Source organism: Danio rerio, chromosome 7, assembly GCF_052040795.2.
Source record: "Danio rerio strain M-AB ecotype USA chromosome 7, GRCz13ab, whole genome shotgun sequence".
Lineage (NCBI taxonomy): Eukaryota > Metazoa > Chordata > Actinopteri > Cypriniformes > Danionidae > Danio > Danio rerio.
In genome coordinates this window covers 5763511-5782200 of record NC_141027.1, presented here as the reverse complement: position 1 = coordinate 5782200, position 18690 = coordinate 5763511, and the positions used below count along the sequence as shown (strand labels likewise).

Genomic DNA, 18690 nt, shown 5'->3' with positions numbered 1-18690 from the left:
TGTAACACATAATCACACTAAATCTTAACAATAAACACAATAAGCAGCAAGACTTAATTCAAACACCACACGACACGCAATCCTTTTAACTCTGGCAGAATACAAATACATTAAAAACAGTAATAACTGTGTAATATGATCAAACACTCACAAATGATGAGAGGCAGTGCTCTGGAGCCCATCCTGACACACTAATAGACTGCATTAAGTGTGTTTCGTGGGTTTAGACAGACACTTCCTGTGTTTAAACAGTCATTTCACACTTTAAAGAAGAGAAGTGGGAGAAGGAGACAGAACTCTGAATAGATCCTCAGTTTCTGTATTGTTCACTTTCAGCCATTGTTAATAGGCTCATAATTAAAGGAATAGTTCATCAAAAAAAAAAAAATTAATATACTTACTGTTTACTAGAGATGCCACAATTCTCAATATAATATTGAACCGTACGGTACGACCTCCACAGTTCAATACGCATTTGTAAATTCTGGTTTTCTCGATTTTGCGTTTAAATACTGTATGTGCGCTTTTTATCTCCCCGAATTGACTGCGTTTGCCTCTAAATCCACAAGCTGAGATGAGGAAACTCCTCCCCGCGAGAAAATATCCTGTCACTATGCTCTTAAGTTAGGGGGCGCTTGACCATCATTCCACACTTTGCCATGGCGAGCAGCGGTGAAGTGAGGCTGAGGCAACAGTACAAGGAAGCGCAGATGAAGTGAGGCAACAGTGCGAAAAAGCGCCGGCGTCTTTCAAATCTGCAGTGTGAGGACATTTCAGTTTTGCCGGTAAGTATAATGGCAATAAAAGAAAAAAACAGTGAATAAAAATTAACTGTGTGCAAGCATTGTTTTACACGTATAACCATGACTGCACATCTGCAGCGCCATCACCCAGCAATATCACTGTCTGAAGGCAGGATAGCAGAGAAGGTAATGAAGTCCTCCAAATAGCAACAATCCCTCGCTGAATCTTTCAAACAAACATACCCAACTCGTTTCGAGAGACACATAAAAATAACAAAGACAGCGCGGGTGTTTATTGCTAAAGATTTGCCGCCGTTTTCGGTGATGGGAGATGTGGACTTTTGTCATTTTATAAAAGCACTCGATCCTTGTTACAGACTACAGTCTCGCATTTTTTCAGCACCGAGATAATGAAGAGGGTTTATTTATGTTTAACTGAAGTACAAATATCTTAATTTAAAATGGCCAATTTATCTTTATTAGCTTCACATGTACGTTTATTTTCAAAGTGTAGTTTTATGTGTTCCCCAGTTTCTACATGGATGCGACAGCAGCTGTGAGATTTCAGTGTTCATTTTTCTTATACAACACACTAGGAACTACTGTACTTTTCTTGGCTTTTAAATAAAAAAAAATGAGTGTTGCAATAAATTTTTTTAATTTTTTCCTCCTTAACCTCTTATTGTTCCTATTGCCTACAGAATATAAAAAACCATGTGTCTATCCATGAGAACCGAACCAAACCGAAAACAGTGTTAAAAAACCCAGGTATGTACTGAACCATGCTAACTGTATTGTTGCATCCCTACTGTTTACTCACCCTCAAGTCATTACCAGTTTAAATAGATTGATTTCTTCTGTTGTACACAATATAATTGTTTGAATGATACAGGTAATATTTTATATGAATAGCTGTTGGTTATCGTAATCAAAATCCAGCTTTAGTTTAAAATCAAAGTGTGTAAAACTGTGTAAAGGTGTGTTTATCCGTGTGGTGCTGTGGTTTCACACTAACCAGCACAGACTCTGCAGCTGAGCATCTGTACAATCCAGCAGACACTTTTCACATGTAGGCGTTTGTTTGAATACTTCTTACATTGATAATGGCACTATCAAGCAATAATATATGATTTAAGACAACTATACACAAGATGCTTCATCATGATCTAACATTTTGCGAAGTTGTGAAAATAAACGTCAGTCATCCAAACAAGATTTTACTTTGTTTTTTTTTTTTTACTGAATGATGTGCATACAATGTGTTCAATTGTGTTATAGTAATGTGTTTCCTCATGCACTATCAGCTGCTTCTGCACTACAGTATTTAGGTGTCAACTGTGAACCAGCCTGCTGAGTCTAAACAAAAGTATTAAAGCAATAAAATGCAACACGAGCACCAAATACAGAAAATGGAAGAACAAACTGTGTTCATGTGTGCATTTGTGACAGAATTAAAATAGATCTTCAGCTTGATTTTCAAAAAGTAGATTAAACTTTTACTTCTTTAAAATGAGGGTTGTGGAAAAACATGATTCATTTTAGAAGTGAGAAGTGCTGCTTCATTCAGGCCTTCCTGAACAGACAGATGGATGGATAATAAGGGAAGTCTATTAGGTATTTCATTTGAACCTTTGCTGTTGTGGTTATAGTTTGGGGTTTATGAAAGATGCAGAAAAAACAAAACTGTTTCCCCTTGCAAGGTTAAACCACTGATTTTAACCACAGAGACCTGAGGTCAAACCACAACTATCAGCTCAGCATATTATTCAAGCCTCTTAAACTAAACAAATGCTTTTCTACTCATGGTAAAATGCCCACAAAATCATGAGGGATAAACATGACTTCAATGATGAGCTGGACGAAGACAGAAGGACATGTGGAAAACATAAATGATGTATATTGCAGTAAATATGAATTTTCATGCTGCACCACTCCTGGTGTCTAAATGTTTTAGATCAGTGGTTCTCAAACTGTGGTAGGTGTAACACTAGTGGTACCCTGGCTGCCTTCTAGTGGTACGGGTAACACTTTACAATAAGTGTAAACAATAGGGGAAAAACCAGACGACCAGGTTGTTTAATGGAATCCATGCAATTCTTACCACGGTACTGGCCAGGGCCAGATTGGGACTCCTTTTTAGCCCTGGAGCTTCAGGCCTTATCAAATCAAATCAAAATCAAATCACTTTTATTTTCACATCATCAGCAGCACATGTTCTATGATGAGTGATAAGCTTTAGTGCTGGCTCCAGACAGTACAAAATACAGATGATGCAAATACAACGACAATGTAAAATTGACAGCGATATGTACAATGAATAGGTGTCCACATAGTGGTGGGCAGTCTTGTTTCAAGAATGGATAGGTTAATGTCCAGTGCATGCTACATATTGATGGTGTGCAATGAGGGTATGGAAGAGTCTGTGTGAGGTGTGTTCAGTGTTAATCAGCCTGATAGTCTGAGGGAAGAAGCTTTCCTTCAGTCGGCTAGTGCGTGATCGGATGCTGCGGAACCGTCTGCCTGAGGGTAGCAGAAAGAAAAGCCTATGGCTTGGGTGGCTGGAGTCACTGATAATTCTCTTGGCTCACTTGTTTTTCATAAATATGAGAAGATTAAACGGTAGCTAAATCTCCAACACTATTTTTTTAAACATCACAATGTCCTTTCCTGCAATATCTGAATACATATTCTGTGCTTTACACCTATACAAGTAACCCAAACAGTCTTAACATTAAAAATGAAAAAGAAAATAGATATATTAATTAGGTGACATTTCCCAGAGGTGGGTTGCGGCTGGAAGGGCATCCGCTGCATAAAAACTTGCTGGAAAAGTTAGCGGTTCATTCCGCTGTGGCGACCCCGGATTAATAAAGGGACTAAGCCGACAAGAAAATGAATGAATGAATAATTAGGCTTTGTAACAGCATGTTGACCACTGGACGACAATGGCGCTGTTACGCTGCTGCATTTGGAATAGAAAATAAGTATTGCACTGTTATCTGCAAAACTCTTAACCACAGTGTTTCTTTTAATTGCTCAAACTTTTTCTCTCATTTTTAGATTTCTGATCAAGTTATGACAGATTTATTAATGTAGTGAATCATCTGATTTTCATTGAGCATGTGTAACATTCATTTATATTCATTATTTGAATTCTTGTATTCACTAAGGGGCTGTCATCATTAACCTGCAGGCTGCATTTTGCTCACGGGGCAGCGAGAAAATAAATAAGAGCGGAGCTGCGGAAAGACAATGAATAAAAAGAGTGAGGATATGGTAAATATATATATATATATATATATATATATATATATATATATATATATATATATATATATATATATATATATATATATATATAAATAAATAAATAAAAAGTGTGACTGCTGAGAGAGCAAGCAGCTAATAACTCGTGGCCAAAAAACTGACCTGCCCACCAGGAATTCTCCTGGTCCTTGCGATTAGCCAATCCGGGCCTGGTACTGGCACTATAGTAGTCGATACACCACAGATATAAAGAACTTGCTAATGATGCTGTTGTCTATTCCTGGTGTCTTTATTTTATGTTGAGCATTCTTCATACACAATATCCTTTAACTCTCTTTAGCAAATGCACTTATCTGTTATAAGGATAGTTTACAGTTTGACCCAATGAATGACCAGTCTGGTAGATGAAGAAGAGCCGGAGTCAGAGATTTAAATAAATAAATCAAGTTTACTGAAGATAGTTTGCAGTTTCATTCGCAGAAGCCAGCTTCAACACTCGCAATGAGTTCCTAGGCCACTTTGCTTACAATCACCAATCAATAACAGTTATACTCTCACATAACGTCATTAACTGCGTCATACACGTTGTTCTAGCCTGATTGGTTAAAACACAGATAGACTAGGAACATGGGGTTCATGCGTACAATTCAGAACATTATCTTAAGCATAAACGTTAGACATCCCTGTCTTAGACTGATTAGAGCTGACTCCAGACCTGTGAAACGGATCAGCAATCAAATAGAACACACACACATAAAGTATAATCTGTTTCTTATCCAAGGCTGACTGTACTCTCAGCCGTCTTTATCAAAACTGGTTAAAAACTGGTATAATCTACAATCAGGCAGGTATAATCGTCACTACACAAAGTCTATCTTAAATAAAAAGTAGAATCAATTTAAAAGAATTAACAGTAAAAATTGCAAATCACTTTAGACATTTTAGATAGTATTAACTCGTAGAAATAACAATAGAAACAGTTGCTTCCAGTCCTCAGCCACTCAGTTCCACTCAAGGTCTCCGTGACCTCTGACCTAGTTGGGTGGCTTCTAAAAATAGTTTTAAAGAGACGGGCAAATGCACTTGTAACAGGTATGAAAATTATAATTCGCTTTAAGTATAGAATTACACATAATGTGTATTTTATCTAATGTGTTAGTAAGTGTACCTGAGGTGTTTGTTAGTGTGTGTCTTTACCTTTAAATTTCTAAGGGAGCTCACGCTGTTTAATTTCCTGTTTTGCGCCCGCCTCTTCCCTTTCTGCACTGACTATGCATGGGAGAGGTGGGTGTCTGCTAAGCTCCAATTAATCTTTAATCATCTTTACTTTATAAATAACTTTTTAAGCTAGTTTTCATGTTTAAATTATATTTATGCCTTTATTTTCACATATATTTCATTATTTTTGTGTCATCACTTAAATTGAAGTTTTGATTGACTTTAGCCTAACTGAAGCATGTGAATGCTAAAATGCATTGCACTTTACTTTTAACAGAAAAGCTGTAAGGGCGAAGACACACTGTAAAAGCTGTGCTTTTTGATTTATTCTCAGGTATGTTTTTTCACTTTGTTAATATTGTTTGGAGTTTTGTTCTATCTCTCTCTCCATCTCTCCCCTTTCTGCACTGACTATGCATGGGAGAGAAAAGCTGTAAGGGCGAAGACACACTGTAAAAGCTGTGCTTTTTGATTTATTCTCAGTGAGTAAAGAGCCGTCACAACTGCAGATCTCTGACTGGTTATTCCTTAATAAAACAAAGAAAACACAACGCAGAACCGGTTACACACTGAACATTCTTATATTAAGCAATGTGTTAACTTATTAATTAAAATCAATTCACAGTTAAATACTAAGAAGCAGGATGATGAAAAGGATAAACGTTGGTCCATGATGAGACAGATTGGAAAGCAGAAATCCGAATCCTTCAATGTAAACAATTATTATGGCCACTACTTTTACTATTTTAGCTTGCATTATGCGTTAATTGTGTACAAAGTCTAAGAAAATGTGCCATTATCAAATTAGCATCTTATAGAAAAGCACCCAGCACTTGATATTAGGAGAAAGCAGACAATCTTATAGTTGTGTAAATTGCTTCCTTGTCCTCATTTGTCCTTCTTCTTCTGTTTCTGATCAGCATGTAATGCATATTCACACTAAATCTGAACAATAAACAACACAATATACAGAGAGACTCGAACACCACACTACACACACGCATTGTTTTATACAAAACAATTGAATTAAAAACAGAAAATAACTGTGTATCATAATCAAATACTCACAGATGATGAGAGGCAGTGCTCTGGAGCCCATCCTGACACACTAATAGCCTGCATTAACAGACAGACACTTGCTGTGTTTAAACAGTCATTTCACACTTTGAAGAAGGGAAGTGGGAGAAGGAATGGTTGAACCCAGTTGAGCTTTATTTTAGCTGGATTATGAATAGATCCTCAGTTTCTGTATTGTTCACTTTCAGAAACTGTTATTATTAGGCATATAACTAAAGAGATAGTTCATCAAAAAACTTACTGTTTCTTCACTCTCAAGTCATTACCAACCTAAATATATTTATTTGTCTGACAGCCATTCCTTAAGGTCAGATTCTACTTTAAATGTATGCACATCAAGTATGTGCATCCACTGTCAACCATTTCTGCACTAGACTATGTAGATGTCAACTCTGATGTACCAGTTGATCACAATAATAAAAAAAAAATCAAACCAATAAATGTAACAAGAGCATCAAATACTGATAACTGAAGAACAACCTACCAACAACCCTGAGAGAACAACACTGAATAAAAATGTCCTTGAGTATATGGGTACAGCCCCTATCCTAGCCCCACATCTAATACACTGCAGTGCAAACACAAACAGGACGTTGGCACACAGGGATGTTGGGGAGTGAACTTGATTTATGCATCTTTAAGTCAAAGGAATCTGTCAGGCAAAGAGTTTGCTGGTTTATTAGTCTAAAAGGAATATCACACCAGATTGTAAAAACATATGGCACTGTGGTGTTTTGTTAAACTTTTATATACATTTACGAAGTTCTAAACATGTAATGATTCTACAGATTAGGCTTATGATGACAGCTGATTAGCCACATGGGCTTATTGGGTTTATTCGGCAAATGCGTTTCCACCTCTCAACATATGCATTATTTCTTTCACAAGCCCAAAACCACCTTAAATAAGTGTGTAAAAATCTTTTTGCAAATTATGGGATTTTATTCTAAACTTGTCATGTTTGAACTTCATTACTTACAACTCATAAGTGTGCATTAACAATGGAAACAGAGTTGTTTTACCTCTTTTGTTGAATGACTGACTCCCAAACGAGTCGCCGAACAAGACTCGTTTCCAAACCCCTCCTTTGTGTGATGCTAGTCTGCGGTGATTGGTTGGCTGGATGACCAGGCCTGTTGTGATTGGTCTAATGCATGCAGCATACGTTCGCGAAGGTTTTATACTGTATGAACCAATTACTGCAAACATTTAAAGAACTTGGGACTCCTTTTCAGAACAGAAAAAATAAATAAAACATTGTGGACATTTTCTAAAACACCACGAAAGCTTAAAAATAAGGCTTCATAATATGGCATTTAGAATCACTAGAACTGTACTGAAGACCGTTTCTAATAGTTTTAAAATGCGAATACTGCATTATATTTAACCTAATTCGTTATTCATCACGCGAAATATAATTTATTTTAACATCTGCAAACTAAAAACAGGAGAAACTGTGTCTCCCGAGCCAAATTACTTACCACTCTTTCCTCGGTCGGCCGATGAACAAGACTAAATGTACTTGGCTACCGGACCTAGTTGAAAACAGCGTGGACGCCTCGTCTAAACGTTTGAAGGTTCAGTCACGCCAAACTTGTAATAAAAGGTTAATATGATTCATACGAAAATGCAGCCAACTGGCTTATGTACTCATGTAGCACATTGCATTAGTCTCACTGTTCAGGAAACCTGAATAGAGCAACACTTCTCACTTCTTAACCAATAATTTCAGTTAGAGCAGAAACAGCTGGCAAACTAATAAAGTGGAAATTTCTTTCATTGATATTTAGGTGGCTCTTAAAAGAGCCTTTGTGTTCAATGCGTCAGAAGTGGATTTAGGCGCGCTCTCCGCGGATGCGGCGGGCCAGCTGGATGTCTTTAGGCATGATGGTGACTCTCTTGGCGTGGATGGCGCACAGGTTTGTGTCCTCAAACAGACCGACCAGATAAGCCTCGCTGGCCTCCTGCAGGGCCATGACAGCAGAGCTCTGGAAACGGAGATCAGTCTTGAAATCTTGAGCGATTTCTCTCACCAGACGCTGGAAGGGCAATTTGCGGATCAGCAGCTCAGTGGACTTCTGATAACGGCGGATCTCTCTCAGAGCCACGGTACCAGGCCTGTAACGGTGAGGTTTTTTGACGCCTCCGGTGGCCGGTGCACTCTTACGGGCAGCTTTGGTGGCGAGCTGTTTTCTTGGAGCCTTTCCTCCGGTTGACTTACGGGCGGTCTGCTTTGTTCTTGCCATTGCAAAGAATCTACGAACTCACTGTCTAATGAAAAATAAAAACGTTCACGCTTCCAGAGACCGCCTTTTAAACTCTCCAGCTTCATTGCGCGACTGTGGAAGCATTTGATTGGCTGTTACATGTACATTACAGTGTGACGTGTGCACTCTGACCAATGGCTATGCGTTTTGTCTTTTTCAACAGACGAGTGGCAGCCTGGTGCGTTTTCCCGCTCAAAAGAACAAAATAAATATATTTAGTATAAATGTTACTTGCAGGCAAAGTAAAGGCAAACACTTGACATACTTTTTTAAAAAGGTTCATGTTCAATTCTCGACAATATTTCTTAGTGTACTTTAAAAATAAGCAGAGATGTAGAGTAGTATAGAAACCTTAAGGCCTTTTTAGATTTGAGTAAAGACTTCAAGTGAGAATTTGTTGTGGTAAAGATATTTGAGCTGATTTGTTCTGAATTAGTGTCACAACCAGTGCTGTGTTTTAGACCTTTAACTATCATTTAATTCATAAAATGCATAAAACAGTTTTAATAGTCGAGAATATCCTCATGAGGGATTCTTTCAAATCTAAACTACTTGCGTTTTCGGCCCTGTATTCATGTTGATGTGTTAAGTTGCTGTTTTAAGCATGTACGGTGAGGATATACCAGTTTTAGAGCAATCCTGAAACGCGCTCTAATTGTTGAAATCATGCTCTTCACTGTTATGTAAGTGGCTCTTAAAAGAGCCGTTTGGGTTTTAGGAAGAATCGAGCAGAAATAGTCGATTACTTCTTCTTGGGAGCCGCCTTTTTGGGCTTTGCCGCCTTGGGTTTGGCCGTTTTGGGCTTGACTGCCTTCACCTTCTTGGGGCTCTTGGCTGCTTTCTTGGCCGCTACTGGTTTCTTTGCCTTCTTGGGGCTCTTGGTGGCCTTCTTGGCAGCTGCTGGCTTCTTGGCTTTCTTGGGGCTCTTTGTCGCCTTCTTCACAGATGTGGCCGCTGGTTTCTTCACCTTCTTGGGAGATTTCTTAGCGGCTGGTTTCTTGGCCTTCGCGGCGGTTTTCTTGGCTGCCTTCTTGGGCTCGGCTTGCTTCTTGTTGAGCTTGAATGAACCGGAGGCGCCTGTGCCTTTGGTTTGGGCCAGAGTGCCATTGGTTACCAATGCCTTGACGGCGGTTTTGACGCGGGAGTTGTTCTTCTCAACATCATATCCGCCGGCGGAAAGAGCCTTCTTCAGGGCTGCGAGAGACACGCCGTTTCTCTCCTTGGATGCGGTCACAGTCTTGACGATGAGGTCGCGAACATTTGGGCCCGCTTTCTTGGGCTTGGACGCCGCTTTCTTCTTGGGAGCCTTCGCCGGTGTGGCAGCGGGTGCTGGAGCAGTTTCAGCCATTTCTCTGAGCAGTAACCTTCACCTACAACTAGCAGTGAAAAATGAAGCTCTGCTGGGCGGCGCTGTGAACTTATCTACCACATGAGAACCGTGTAGACTCAATCACCGCCTCTCAGAGAATCGCCTCGACACAAAACTTGTGCTTTCTCCGTTTAAACACAGAGCAAAACAAGTGCATTAAAATATTTTTCAGCAGACTAGAAAGACCTTATTGATATGAAGAGGGTCAAGGCTTTATCATGGAATTCAAATAGGAGACGCCGTAAATGTAGTTTTAGATTTATGGAGTCATTTATCCTCTGTTCTTTCACTGAGGTTGTTTTTCTGCACATACGGCCTGTGAAAAATAAAACAAGATGTGCAGCATTATTACAAAATGATTTGTTTCTTGTACTGAACACGTCAAACAAATAAGGAGCCAATTTAGACTATTTGTAAATCTAATTTTAGCTTCCGATGGGTTTACTTTTGTTTTGTATAAGCTCCTCATAAATGCTATACATACATTAACAACATGAATCATCACTTCAAACTATTTAAATTCATTATTTCAGGAAATGTTTGGTTAATTGTATTTCATATAAAATAATTGTGTAAAGTGAATAATTTCTGAACCTTACATTGTTTTATTTGATCAAGTCTTACTGTTCTTTTAATGATGAGTAAATAGTTGAGTTTGCTGGCGTCTTTATTCAAATTATTTTTAACTATACTTTAACCTCTTCAGATTTGTAAATAATGGCGGTTCTTTTGACATTATAGACCACACATAAGATATAGCTCTTTAGATGAGAACATGGGTGGCTCTTAACAGAGCCTTTGGATTGGAGAAGTTGAAAGGCGTCAGAAATCGTTTTACTTGGAGCTGGTGTACTTGGTGACGGCCTTTGTGCCCTCAGACACGGCGTGTTTGGCCAGCTCTCCGGGCAGCAGCAGACGCACGGCGGTCTGGATCTCCCTCGATGTGATGGTGGAGCGCTTGTTGTAGTGAGCGAGACGAGACGCCTCACCGGCGATGCGCTCGAAGATGTCGTTGACGAACGAGTTCATGATGCCCATCGCTTTAGAGGAGATTCCAGTGTCAGGATGGACCTGTTTCAGCACTTTGTACACGTAGATAGCATAGCTCTCCTTCCTAGTCCTCTTGCGCTTCTTTCCTCCTTTACCAGCGGCTTTAGTAACCGCCTTCTTGGATCCTTTCTTGGGTGCGGGCTTCGCTGGTTCTGGCATATTCGAATGGAGAAGATAATATGTTCTGTCGATACGGGTGAGACCTAAGAATTTATTTGGCCTTTGTGCAGATTTCAGAAGGAATAACCAGCCTTCTGATTGGTGCATTGGAGAAATAAATATCCACCTCTGATTTAATTGGTCAAAATTGAGTCACGCTAGCAAGAAGATCTACCAATTGTATGCTTTGAAACCTGTAGGCCCCGCCCAGGAATCCCTTTCGCATAGATAACCGGCGTCCGGTCCATCGCTTTACTTTCCCTCTCAGAAGTTCTTTTTAAATCATTTAATTGTTTTTATTATAAAACAAACAAATAACTTATGCGAATAACTATTTTCTAGTAATATACAGCTCATCAAATCAAATTATAATAAATTAATAGATGCTTTCTTCAAGCAAACGCAGTCATACTATATTAAGTATTCTGGCTAAATCGATACTGAATTGGTATTTTGTGACTTAAAGAGCATATTGTAGGTTACACACCACAGTGAGACAAAGTAGGTACTAGATTTTTAAAATATACGCTAAAGTTTATTATTAAGCCGTCTGGAGTCGGTTTGTCACGGAAATTTCTCGTCTGAAAAACCGCCAGACTGGTATTGAAGTCGATGAGTGTTTAACCTACAAGATGCTTTAGAAGTCTAAAATAAAATAAATTGTATGTATGACATGTATTATTTGTCATAATTGGATTTCAAGCATTTAATAAATAATTTCAAGGTGAAAGACATCCACACAATGTAACTTTCAAAACCGTTACAATAACATACAAAGCTGTAAACACTTTAATACTCACTATAAAGCAACAAGTAAGAACTAACTCTTTTGAGACATCGTGGGTGGCTCTTAAAAGAGCCGTTGGATTAAGGATCGACAACAGAAGTTTAACCGCCGAACCCGTACAGAGTGCGTCCCTGACGTTTAAGAGCATACACCACATCCATAGCGGTAACGGTCTTCCTCTTGGCATGCTCGGTGTAGGTAACAGCGTCACGAATCACGTTCTCCAAGAACACCTTGAGAACGCCGCGAGTCTCCTCGTAGATCAGACCAGAGATGCGCTTGACTCCACCACGGCGAGCGAGACGACGGATGGCGGGTTTAGTGATTCCTTGGATGTTATCACGCAACACCTTACGATGACGCTTAGCGCCTCCTTTTCCCAGTCCTTTACCGCCTTTGCCTCTACCAGACATGATGATCAGCTGTTAACTCAAAGTCAAATGTGTAGGGTTCGGGTTTTGTACAAGAGGCTTTACAGTCACTTAGACGACCTAGTTGAAACACTCAAGGCGGAGCTAAAACGCAACGTCACAGTAAACGCGTCAATCATCAGGCCATGTGGCTCGAATTGTAGTTTTTTTTGTTTGAATTACATAAATAAACCGACAGCTCACCCAAAAGCCTTTAAAAATGTATATTATACAACAGATTTATTGGCAATATTAATGGCTCTGCAGTGGATGAAATTTAATAAGATAAATAACGCAATTACAGCATTAGATAGTTACTCATCTGAAAATATCAAATCTGTTGTCATTTATAGAAATGATACTCTCAATGTGATTTGTGTATTAAACACTACACTAACATTATGATAGATAGATAGATAGATAGATAGATAGATAGATAGATAGATAGATAGATAGATAGGATATTCAGGTTCAAAAAAGTTTTTTTTCTGGGGATTGTGCGTCTGACGCTTATATAGTTTACATTGTTTGACAAATAATATCACAAGAATAAACCATATTTAAAAATGGAGTAAAGATTAATGAATCCAACACTACGTTAGTAGAAATCTAAGACCTACAATCTCTAATCATAACAAACGCTGCCTAAACATCCTCCTTAATGAAAGCCTTTAACTAAAATCAGTTTTAACAAAATTGCCATTTATAGAGAAAGTGGGTGGCTCTGATAAGAGCCTTTGGGTAGGTTTAAAATAGCAACTTCAGTTTATTTGCCTTTGGCGGCCTTCTCGGTCTTCTTGGGCAGCAACACGGCCTGGATGTTGGGCAGCACACCGCCCTGAGCGATGGTCACTCCGCCCAGAAGCTTGTTCAACTCCTCATCATTGCGCACCGCCAGCTGCAGATGTCGGGGGATGATCCGGGTCTTCTTGTTGTCCCGAGCGGCGTTTCCAGCCAATTCCAGGATCTCAGCAGTCAAATACTCGAGCACAGCGGCCAGATACACTGGAGCTCCAGCACCAACACGCTGAGCGTAGTTACCCTTGCGGAGCAGTCTGTGAACACGGCCAACGGGGAACTGCAGGCCCGCCCTGGAGGAGCGAGTCTTAGCCTTTGCTCGGGCCTTGCCGCCGGTTTTGCCTCTTCCGCTCATGATGAACAGTTAGTTCTCAAGAAACAACGTATACCTCCGTTGTGCGCGACAATCCGATTTTAAAGCTAACGTGCTTCTCGCCCATTGGTCAGAATCTAACTCAGTTGAAAACCAATCACTGCACTTCCCTCCAAAAGATCGAGTGCGGCCTTTGCAAGTTTGTGGCGAATGTTTGTAATACCCGTGTAATGAAAGCCTTTTCCTTGTAAAATTACTTTTAAGAAAACAAAATCACATAAACTAAACTCTCAAAAACGACTCAAACTAGCAAACAATTTATCGAAATGCATTTTCAAATGAGAAATCAAATGCTCAAATGTATTTGATTTTTTTTTTCATGATCAACTCTGTATAAACCTGTGATAACTAAATGACGAATCAAATGCTCAAATGTTCTGGTTATGGTATAAAAGGGATAGTTAACCCACAATTAAAATCTATTAGTATTACACAACTTCGGATAGAGCACAGTTGGTTATGTCATGTATTTTGTATGAGTGTGCTACCCGTACCTGAGTGACGTCATCATGTTGAGTTCAGTTAATAAAAGAATACTGCATGGACTATTTCATTTTGTAATGACTTTAATTTATGTACTGTTCTTGATTCTTAAATGTCTTACCCTCAAGTTTATATCATGTTTTTTATTCTTTTTTTTCTTCTGTCTTTCTCGTATCTCTTTTTCATTGACAATGTAATTCATATTCTGCATTCTAAACAAATATTGTTACAAAAAAAATAATAATAAAAATAAAAAGAATACTGCATGGAACAGCACGGCTACTCTAGTGTCGTCTTATACATCATTTAAAAATGTAAAATACATAACAGGTTAAACCAGTCATTGGTAACACGTGAATTGGGTAAAATAGGTCCTGCTCACCAAGTCAATGACACTTTCATTATAGCATCGTCAGTGAAAACGCAGTACAATCTAAGGTATTGGGAACAATTAGAAAATTTAGCAAAGAAAGTGGAACAGAAAAGCTTTTTTCTCGTATGTTCCATCTTTTACCTAAAACTGCCTGTTAGTGCACCTTTAGCTGGTTTGCCAGCCCTCATAAAGCTCATGGAAACACTTTATACTGACCCCAAAGCGATTACAAGCCTTATATAGTTTTAATGTTGAACACAAAAGATGATTCTTGAATGAAGTAGTCCACATGTAAAACCTGTAATCTTTGACTTGTAGGAAAAACATACCAAGGAAGTCAATGGTCACAGGCTTCTAGCTTTCCTCAGAATATTTTTTGTGCAGAAGAAAAAGGGTTTGAAATAAGTAAACGATGAAAAACTACGTTGAAGCGTACAATCTCCTTCACATTTACTTTGATATCATATATGCTGATGCTTTCACAGATTAAAGGTCAACTTCGACCAGCCCAGTTTCCTTCAAAGAAAACTTGTAGAAATTAAAAAGATAAATCTTTACTTGGTGTGAAAAACCTTTCAGAAGTATATAGAGCAGCGACATACTAATTTTACTTCTGGAAGTACCTTACTTCCACAGACAGCAGAAAAAGGGCTCTTTATGTGTAAACGTGGGTGGCTCTTAAAAGAGCCTTTGGATCGCAGAAATTGATTCAGCGCTTTACTTGGAGCTGGTGTACTTGGTGACGGCCTTAGTGCCCTCAGACACGGCGTGTTTGGCCAACTCCCCGGGCAGCAGCAGACGCACGGCGGTCTGGATCTCTCTGGATGTGATGGTGGAGCGCTTGTTGTAATGAGCGAGACGGGAAGCCTCACCGGCGATGCGCTCGAAGATGTCGTTAACGAACGAGTTCATGATGCCCATCGCTTTAGAGGAGATTCCAGTATCAGGATGGACCTGCTTCAGCACCTTGTACACGTAGATGGCATAGCTCTCCTTCCTTGTCCTCTTGCGCTTCTTTCCTCCTTTGCCGGCGGTTTTAGTAACCGCCTTCTTGGAACCCTTCTTAGGTGCGGTCTTAGCTGGATCAGGCATGATCGTCGTTAAGAGTTTTCTAGATGTATTCTTCAACGGAACGCACTTGGTTTTATACACAGCGTATGCTAATTTGACATAGAAAAGACTGCGGTTATTGATTGGTTTATCCACTGCCCTACCCCTGGAATGATTTGGTTGGTCAGGTCAAACAATCGATGATATGAAGGAGAGCAAATCAGAGGCTTTAAAAAAATTCGACTCCGCCTACTTCTTTGTGTTTGACGTCATTTACCACCACCCATGCTGAACTGTTTCTTGGTTTCAAATTTCGTTCAATAATGAATCCTTTAAACTTATTTTTAGTACGTTTCTTAAACCTTGTGACCAATCTTTTTTTTTCTTAATAGAGGCTTTGTAAAAAAATTAAAAACTTTATTTTTTTGTTATTGTATTATCGTTTTAATGCAGTGGTTATTTTTCTTCGATTCAATAAAAAAAAGTTTCTTGGTGCGTTTCCTGGCTAAATTTTATGTTTTATCATCGTATGCATGCTTGTCAGTTAAACGCATTTTTTAAATACTCATTTTTAATTTCATTGCAAAATAATATAGGCTATTAACGCCACCTTACATTATTGGTAGAGAGATCTATCAATAGCCGTTTGTTAGGATTTGTTCACATCTGATGCTGTGATGTTTATTAGATCAAACAGAAGTGATGGATAACTTAATTGCACCAAGTCATCAGTCTTTAACAGACTGAGGTAAAATTACATGTCTTAGCAAAGTTCAACTGAAATATCCTCTTTTATAAAGTCAGATGGGTGGCTCTTAAAAGAGCCTTTGTGTTTAGAGCTTTAAAGGTTTAAGCGCGCTCTCCGCGGATACGGCGGGCCAACTGGATGTCTTTGGGCATGATGGTGACCCTCTTGGCGTGGATGGCGCACAGGTTAGTGTCCTCAAACAGACCCACCAGATAAGCCTCGCTGGCCTCCTGCAGAGCCATGACGGCGGAGCTCTGGAAACGCAGATCAGTCTTGAAATCTTGAGCGATTTCTCTCACCAGACGTTGGAAGGGCAGTTTACGGATCAGCAGCTCAGTGGACTTCTGATAACGGCGAATTTCTCTCAGAGCCACGGTACCGGGCCTGTAACGGTGAGGCTTCTTGACGCCTCCGGTGGCCGGTGCGCTTTTACGGGCAGCTTTAGTAGCGAGCTGCTTCCTTGGAGCCTTTCCTCCGGTAGATTTACGAGCGGTCTGCTTAGTTCTTGCCATTGCAGCAAACAAAAATTCGGTTACTTGAACGAACACAAATGACTCTTGTGCTCGTTGGCACGTATTTAAAGCATAGAGCAGCCACGAGCTCATTGGACGGCGTGAATTCAAATGATTTGATTGGTCATCATCTTTCTTCACTTTACTACAGTTGACCAATGACTGTACGTCTCTGCTTTTTGAATCAATGTCGGTTTAGCGTCAAGCTCCCGCCTAATCGTGCATTACTCAGCTCTGTGTACAAAAAAAAAAAGAAAAAAAAAGTATTAAAACGTCGGGTTAACTGAATTTACATATTAATTTAACGTAAAGTACTTTATAACTTAATGTATCCGCTTAAATATATATACATATATATATATATATATATATAGAATTTAGTTTAGTTTTGATGTCTCTTAAACTTGCCTATTGCAGAGCAGCTCGATAAGCCCGTGACTATTGTGAATGGGCTACATATGTATTGAACTCGAGGGAATGGAGATGTTTAATGAAGCTTCTTTATGAATAAATATAACGAGTAAAATAAAAAACGCGGTTTTTCAACATGTGCTGATTTCATCCCTTCATAAGTTTTTGTACAAAACTTCAGTACGTCTAACATCTATATCAATAAAGCGCTAGTTCCCCAAGTAAATCACTCTTTTAAAGAGAAAATTGGTGGCTCTTAAAAGAGCCTTTAGGTTAGAAGCAATCTTCGCCTTGTTTACTTCTTGGCGGCCTTCTCGGTCTTCTTGGGCAGCAGTACGGCCTGGATATTGGGCAGCACGCCGCCCTGAGCGATGGTCACTCCGCCCAGAAGCTTGTTCAGCTCCTCATCATTGCGCACGGCCAGCTGAAGGTGTCGGGGGATGATGCGGGTCTTCTTGTTGTCACGAGCGGCGTTTCCAGCCAACTCCAGGATCTCAGCGGTCAAATACTCGAGCACAGCGGCCAGGTACACCGGAGCCCCGGCACCGACGCGCTCTGCATAGTTACCCTTGCGGAGAAGTCTGTGAACGCGACCAACGGGGAACTGCAGACCTGCTCTAGAGGAGCGAGTCTTGGCCTTGGCGCGGGCTTTTCCACCGGTTTTGCCTCTTCCGCTCATTTTGTTCACACAATATAGTTTCTCAGCTACCTTCAGAAACACTAACATACACATCTGTGACGCGCGTTTTAAAAGAAAGCATGCAACTGTCCTATTGGCTGGAGACTGAACACGTTACAAACCAATCAGCAAACTTCCCCTCGAACTGTTAACCCAACCCCCTTTCCGCTGCTGACTTTGTTTATAACCTGTTATCTTCAATCATTCATTCTCTTTTCGGCTTAGACCCTTAATTAAGTCCTTAATTCGTTTGTTTTACACAGCGGATGCCCTTTTAACCGTGATCCAACAATGGGAAACACCCATACGCTCTTTTATTTACACACACACACACACCACGGACAATTTAACTCATTCAGTTCCCTTCTTGCGTATGTGTTTGGACTGTGGGGGAAATCGGAGCACCTGGAGGAAACCATCTAACCTTCTAATCTCTTTTTTCTCTCCCTTAATGCAGTTATTAAAGGGATTCTGCGGTTTTAGTCAACTTCTGAAAAGTGCAGTTATTTTTGAACACGAAAAACGGTTATTTAAATATATTGCAGTCTTACTGCAATACAACTGAAGTACTACTACAGTACAAATGCAGTGCAACTAAAGTGATACTACTACTATAATGTACTGCAATACATTTATTGCACTTGGGGACATAAGTATTAAAATTGCAAAATAGTTTTATTACGTCTTGCAGTATTGTAGATGCTTTTCTGTCGTTAGTTACACTTCTGAAAAGTGCAATACAATATACTGTAGTAGTACTTCAGCAATACAACTGAAAACTGAACCCTCATTTGGAAATCATTGTCTTCTGGGAAAAGTAATAGTTGTACTGCAGTTGCACAGTAGAAGTTCTTTAATTGTATTGCAATAGCCGTATGGCATGTTGTACTACAGTAGTACTTAACCACTGCAGTAG

At 39.6% G+C, this 18690-nt stretch overlaps 8 protein-coding genes across 16 annotated transcripts in view; all 8 read right to left on the bottom strand.

Moving 5' to 3' along the window:
- si:dkey-23a13.11 overlaps window positions 1–9963 on the bottom strand; it is a 38697-nt gene extending 28734 nt beyond the window's left edge. For 3 of the 9 annotated variants that reach the window (XM_087260168.1, XM_087260170.1, XM_087260172.1), the window contains exon 1: window positions 152–314. In XM_087260168.1, the coding sequence (XP_087116294.1) occupies window positions 152–182 (31 nt within the window). In that variant the 5' untranslated portion in view covers window positions 183–314. Of the gene's footprint in view, window positions 1–151; window positions 348–1758; window positions 1853–6296; window positions 6345–7327 lie in introns of those variants that run through there. The other 6 variants (XM_087260165.1, XM_087260166.1, XM_087260169.1 and 3 more) reach the window with 4 other exon arrangements.
- si:dkey-23a13.8 lies at window positions 8112–8590 on the bottom strand. The gene is given in 1 exon segment (NM_001442708.1): window positions 8112–8590. A coding segment is annotated over 1 exon segment (411 nt). The 5' UTR covers window positions 8552–8590; the 3' UTR covers window positions 8112–8140.
- Window positions 8924–9963, bottom strand: si:dkey-23a13.9. Its single transcript, NM_001442710.1, is given in 1 exon segment — window positions 8924–9963. A coding segment is annotated over 1 exon segment (606 nt). The 5' UTR covers window positions 9921–9963; the 3' UTR covers window positions 8924–9314.
- Window positions 9964–11992: 2029 nt separating this feature from the next.
- Window positions 11993–12383, bottom strand: si:dkey-23a13.7. Its single transcript, XM_087260581.1, has one exon. The coding sequence runs from the start codon at window positions 12348–12350 to the stop codon at window positions 12039–12041; it is 312 nt and encodes a 103-aa protein (XP_087116707.1). The 5' UTR covers window positions 12351–12383; the 3' UTR covers window positions 11993–12038.
- Window positions 11993–13532, bottom strand: LOC147842986 (histone H2A-like). The gene has a single exon (XM_087260554.1). The coding sequence runs from the start codon at window positions 13498–13500 to the stop codon at window positions 13114–13116; it is 387 nt and encodes a 128-aa protein (XP_087116680.1). The 5' UTR covers window positions 13501–13532; the 3' UTR covers window positions 11993–13113.
- On the bottom strand, window positions 11993–17817 carry LOC147842985 (histone H2B 1/2-like). Its single transcript, XM_087260561.1, has 2 exons — window positions 14264–17817; window positions 11993–14054 (listed from the first exon to the last, which is right to left on the bottom strand). The coding sequence occupies exon 1, from the start codon at window positions 15464–15466 to the stop codon at window positions 15092–15094; it is 375 nt and encodes a 124-aa protein (XP_087116687.1). The 5' UTR covers window positions 15467–17817; the 3' UTR covers window positions 11993–14054; window positions 14264–15091.
- On the bottom strand, window positions 16074–16724 carry LOC137496134 (histone H3). Its single transcript, XM_087260542.1, has one exon. The coding sequence runs from the start codon at window positions 16682–16684 to the stop codon at window positions 16274–16276; it is 411 nt and encodes a 136-aa protein (XP_087116668.1). The 5' UTR covers window positions 16685–16724; the 3' UTR covers window positions 16074–16273.
- hist1h2a11 (histone cluster 1 H2A family member 11) lies at window positions 17238–17815 on the bottom strand. The gene is given in 1 exon segment (NM_001142586.2): window positions 17238–17815. A coding segment is annotated over 1 exon segment (384 nt). The 5' UTR covers window positions 17775–17815; the 3' UTR covers window positions 17238–17390.
- Window positions 17818–18690: the final 873 nt, after the last annotated feature.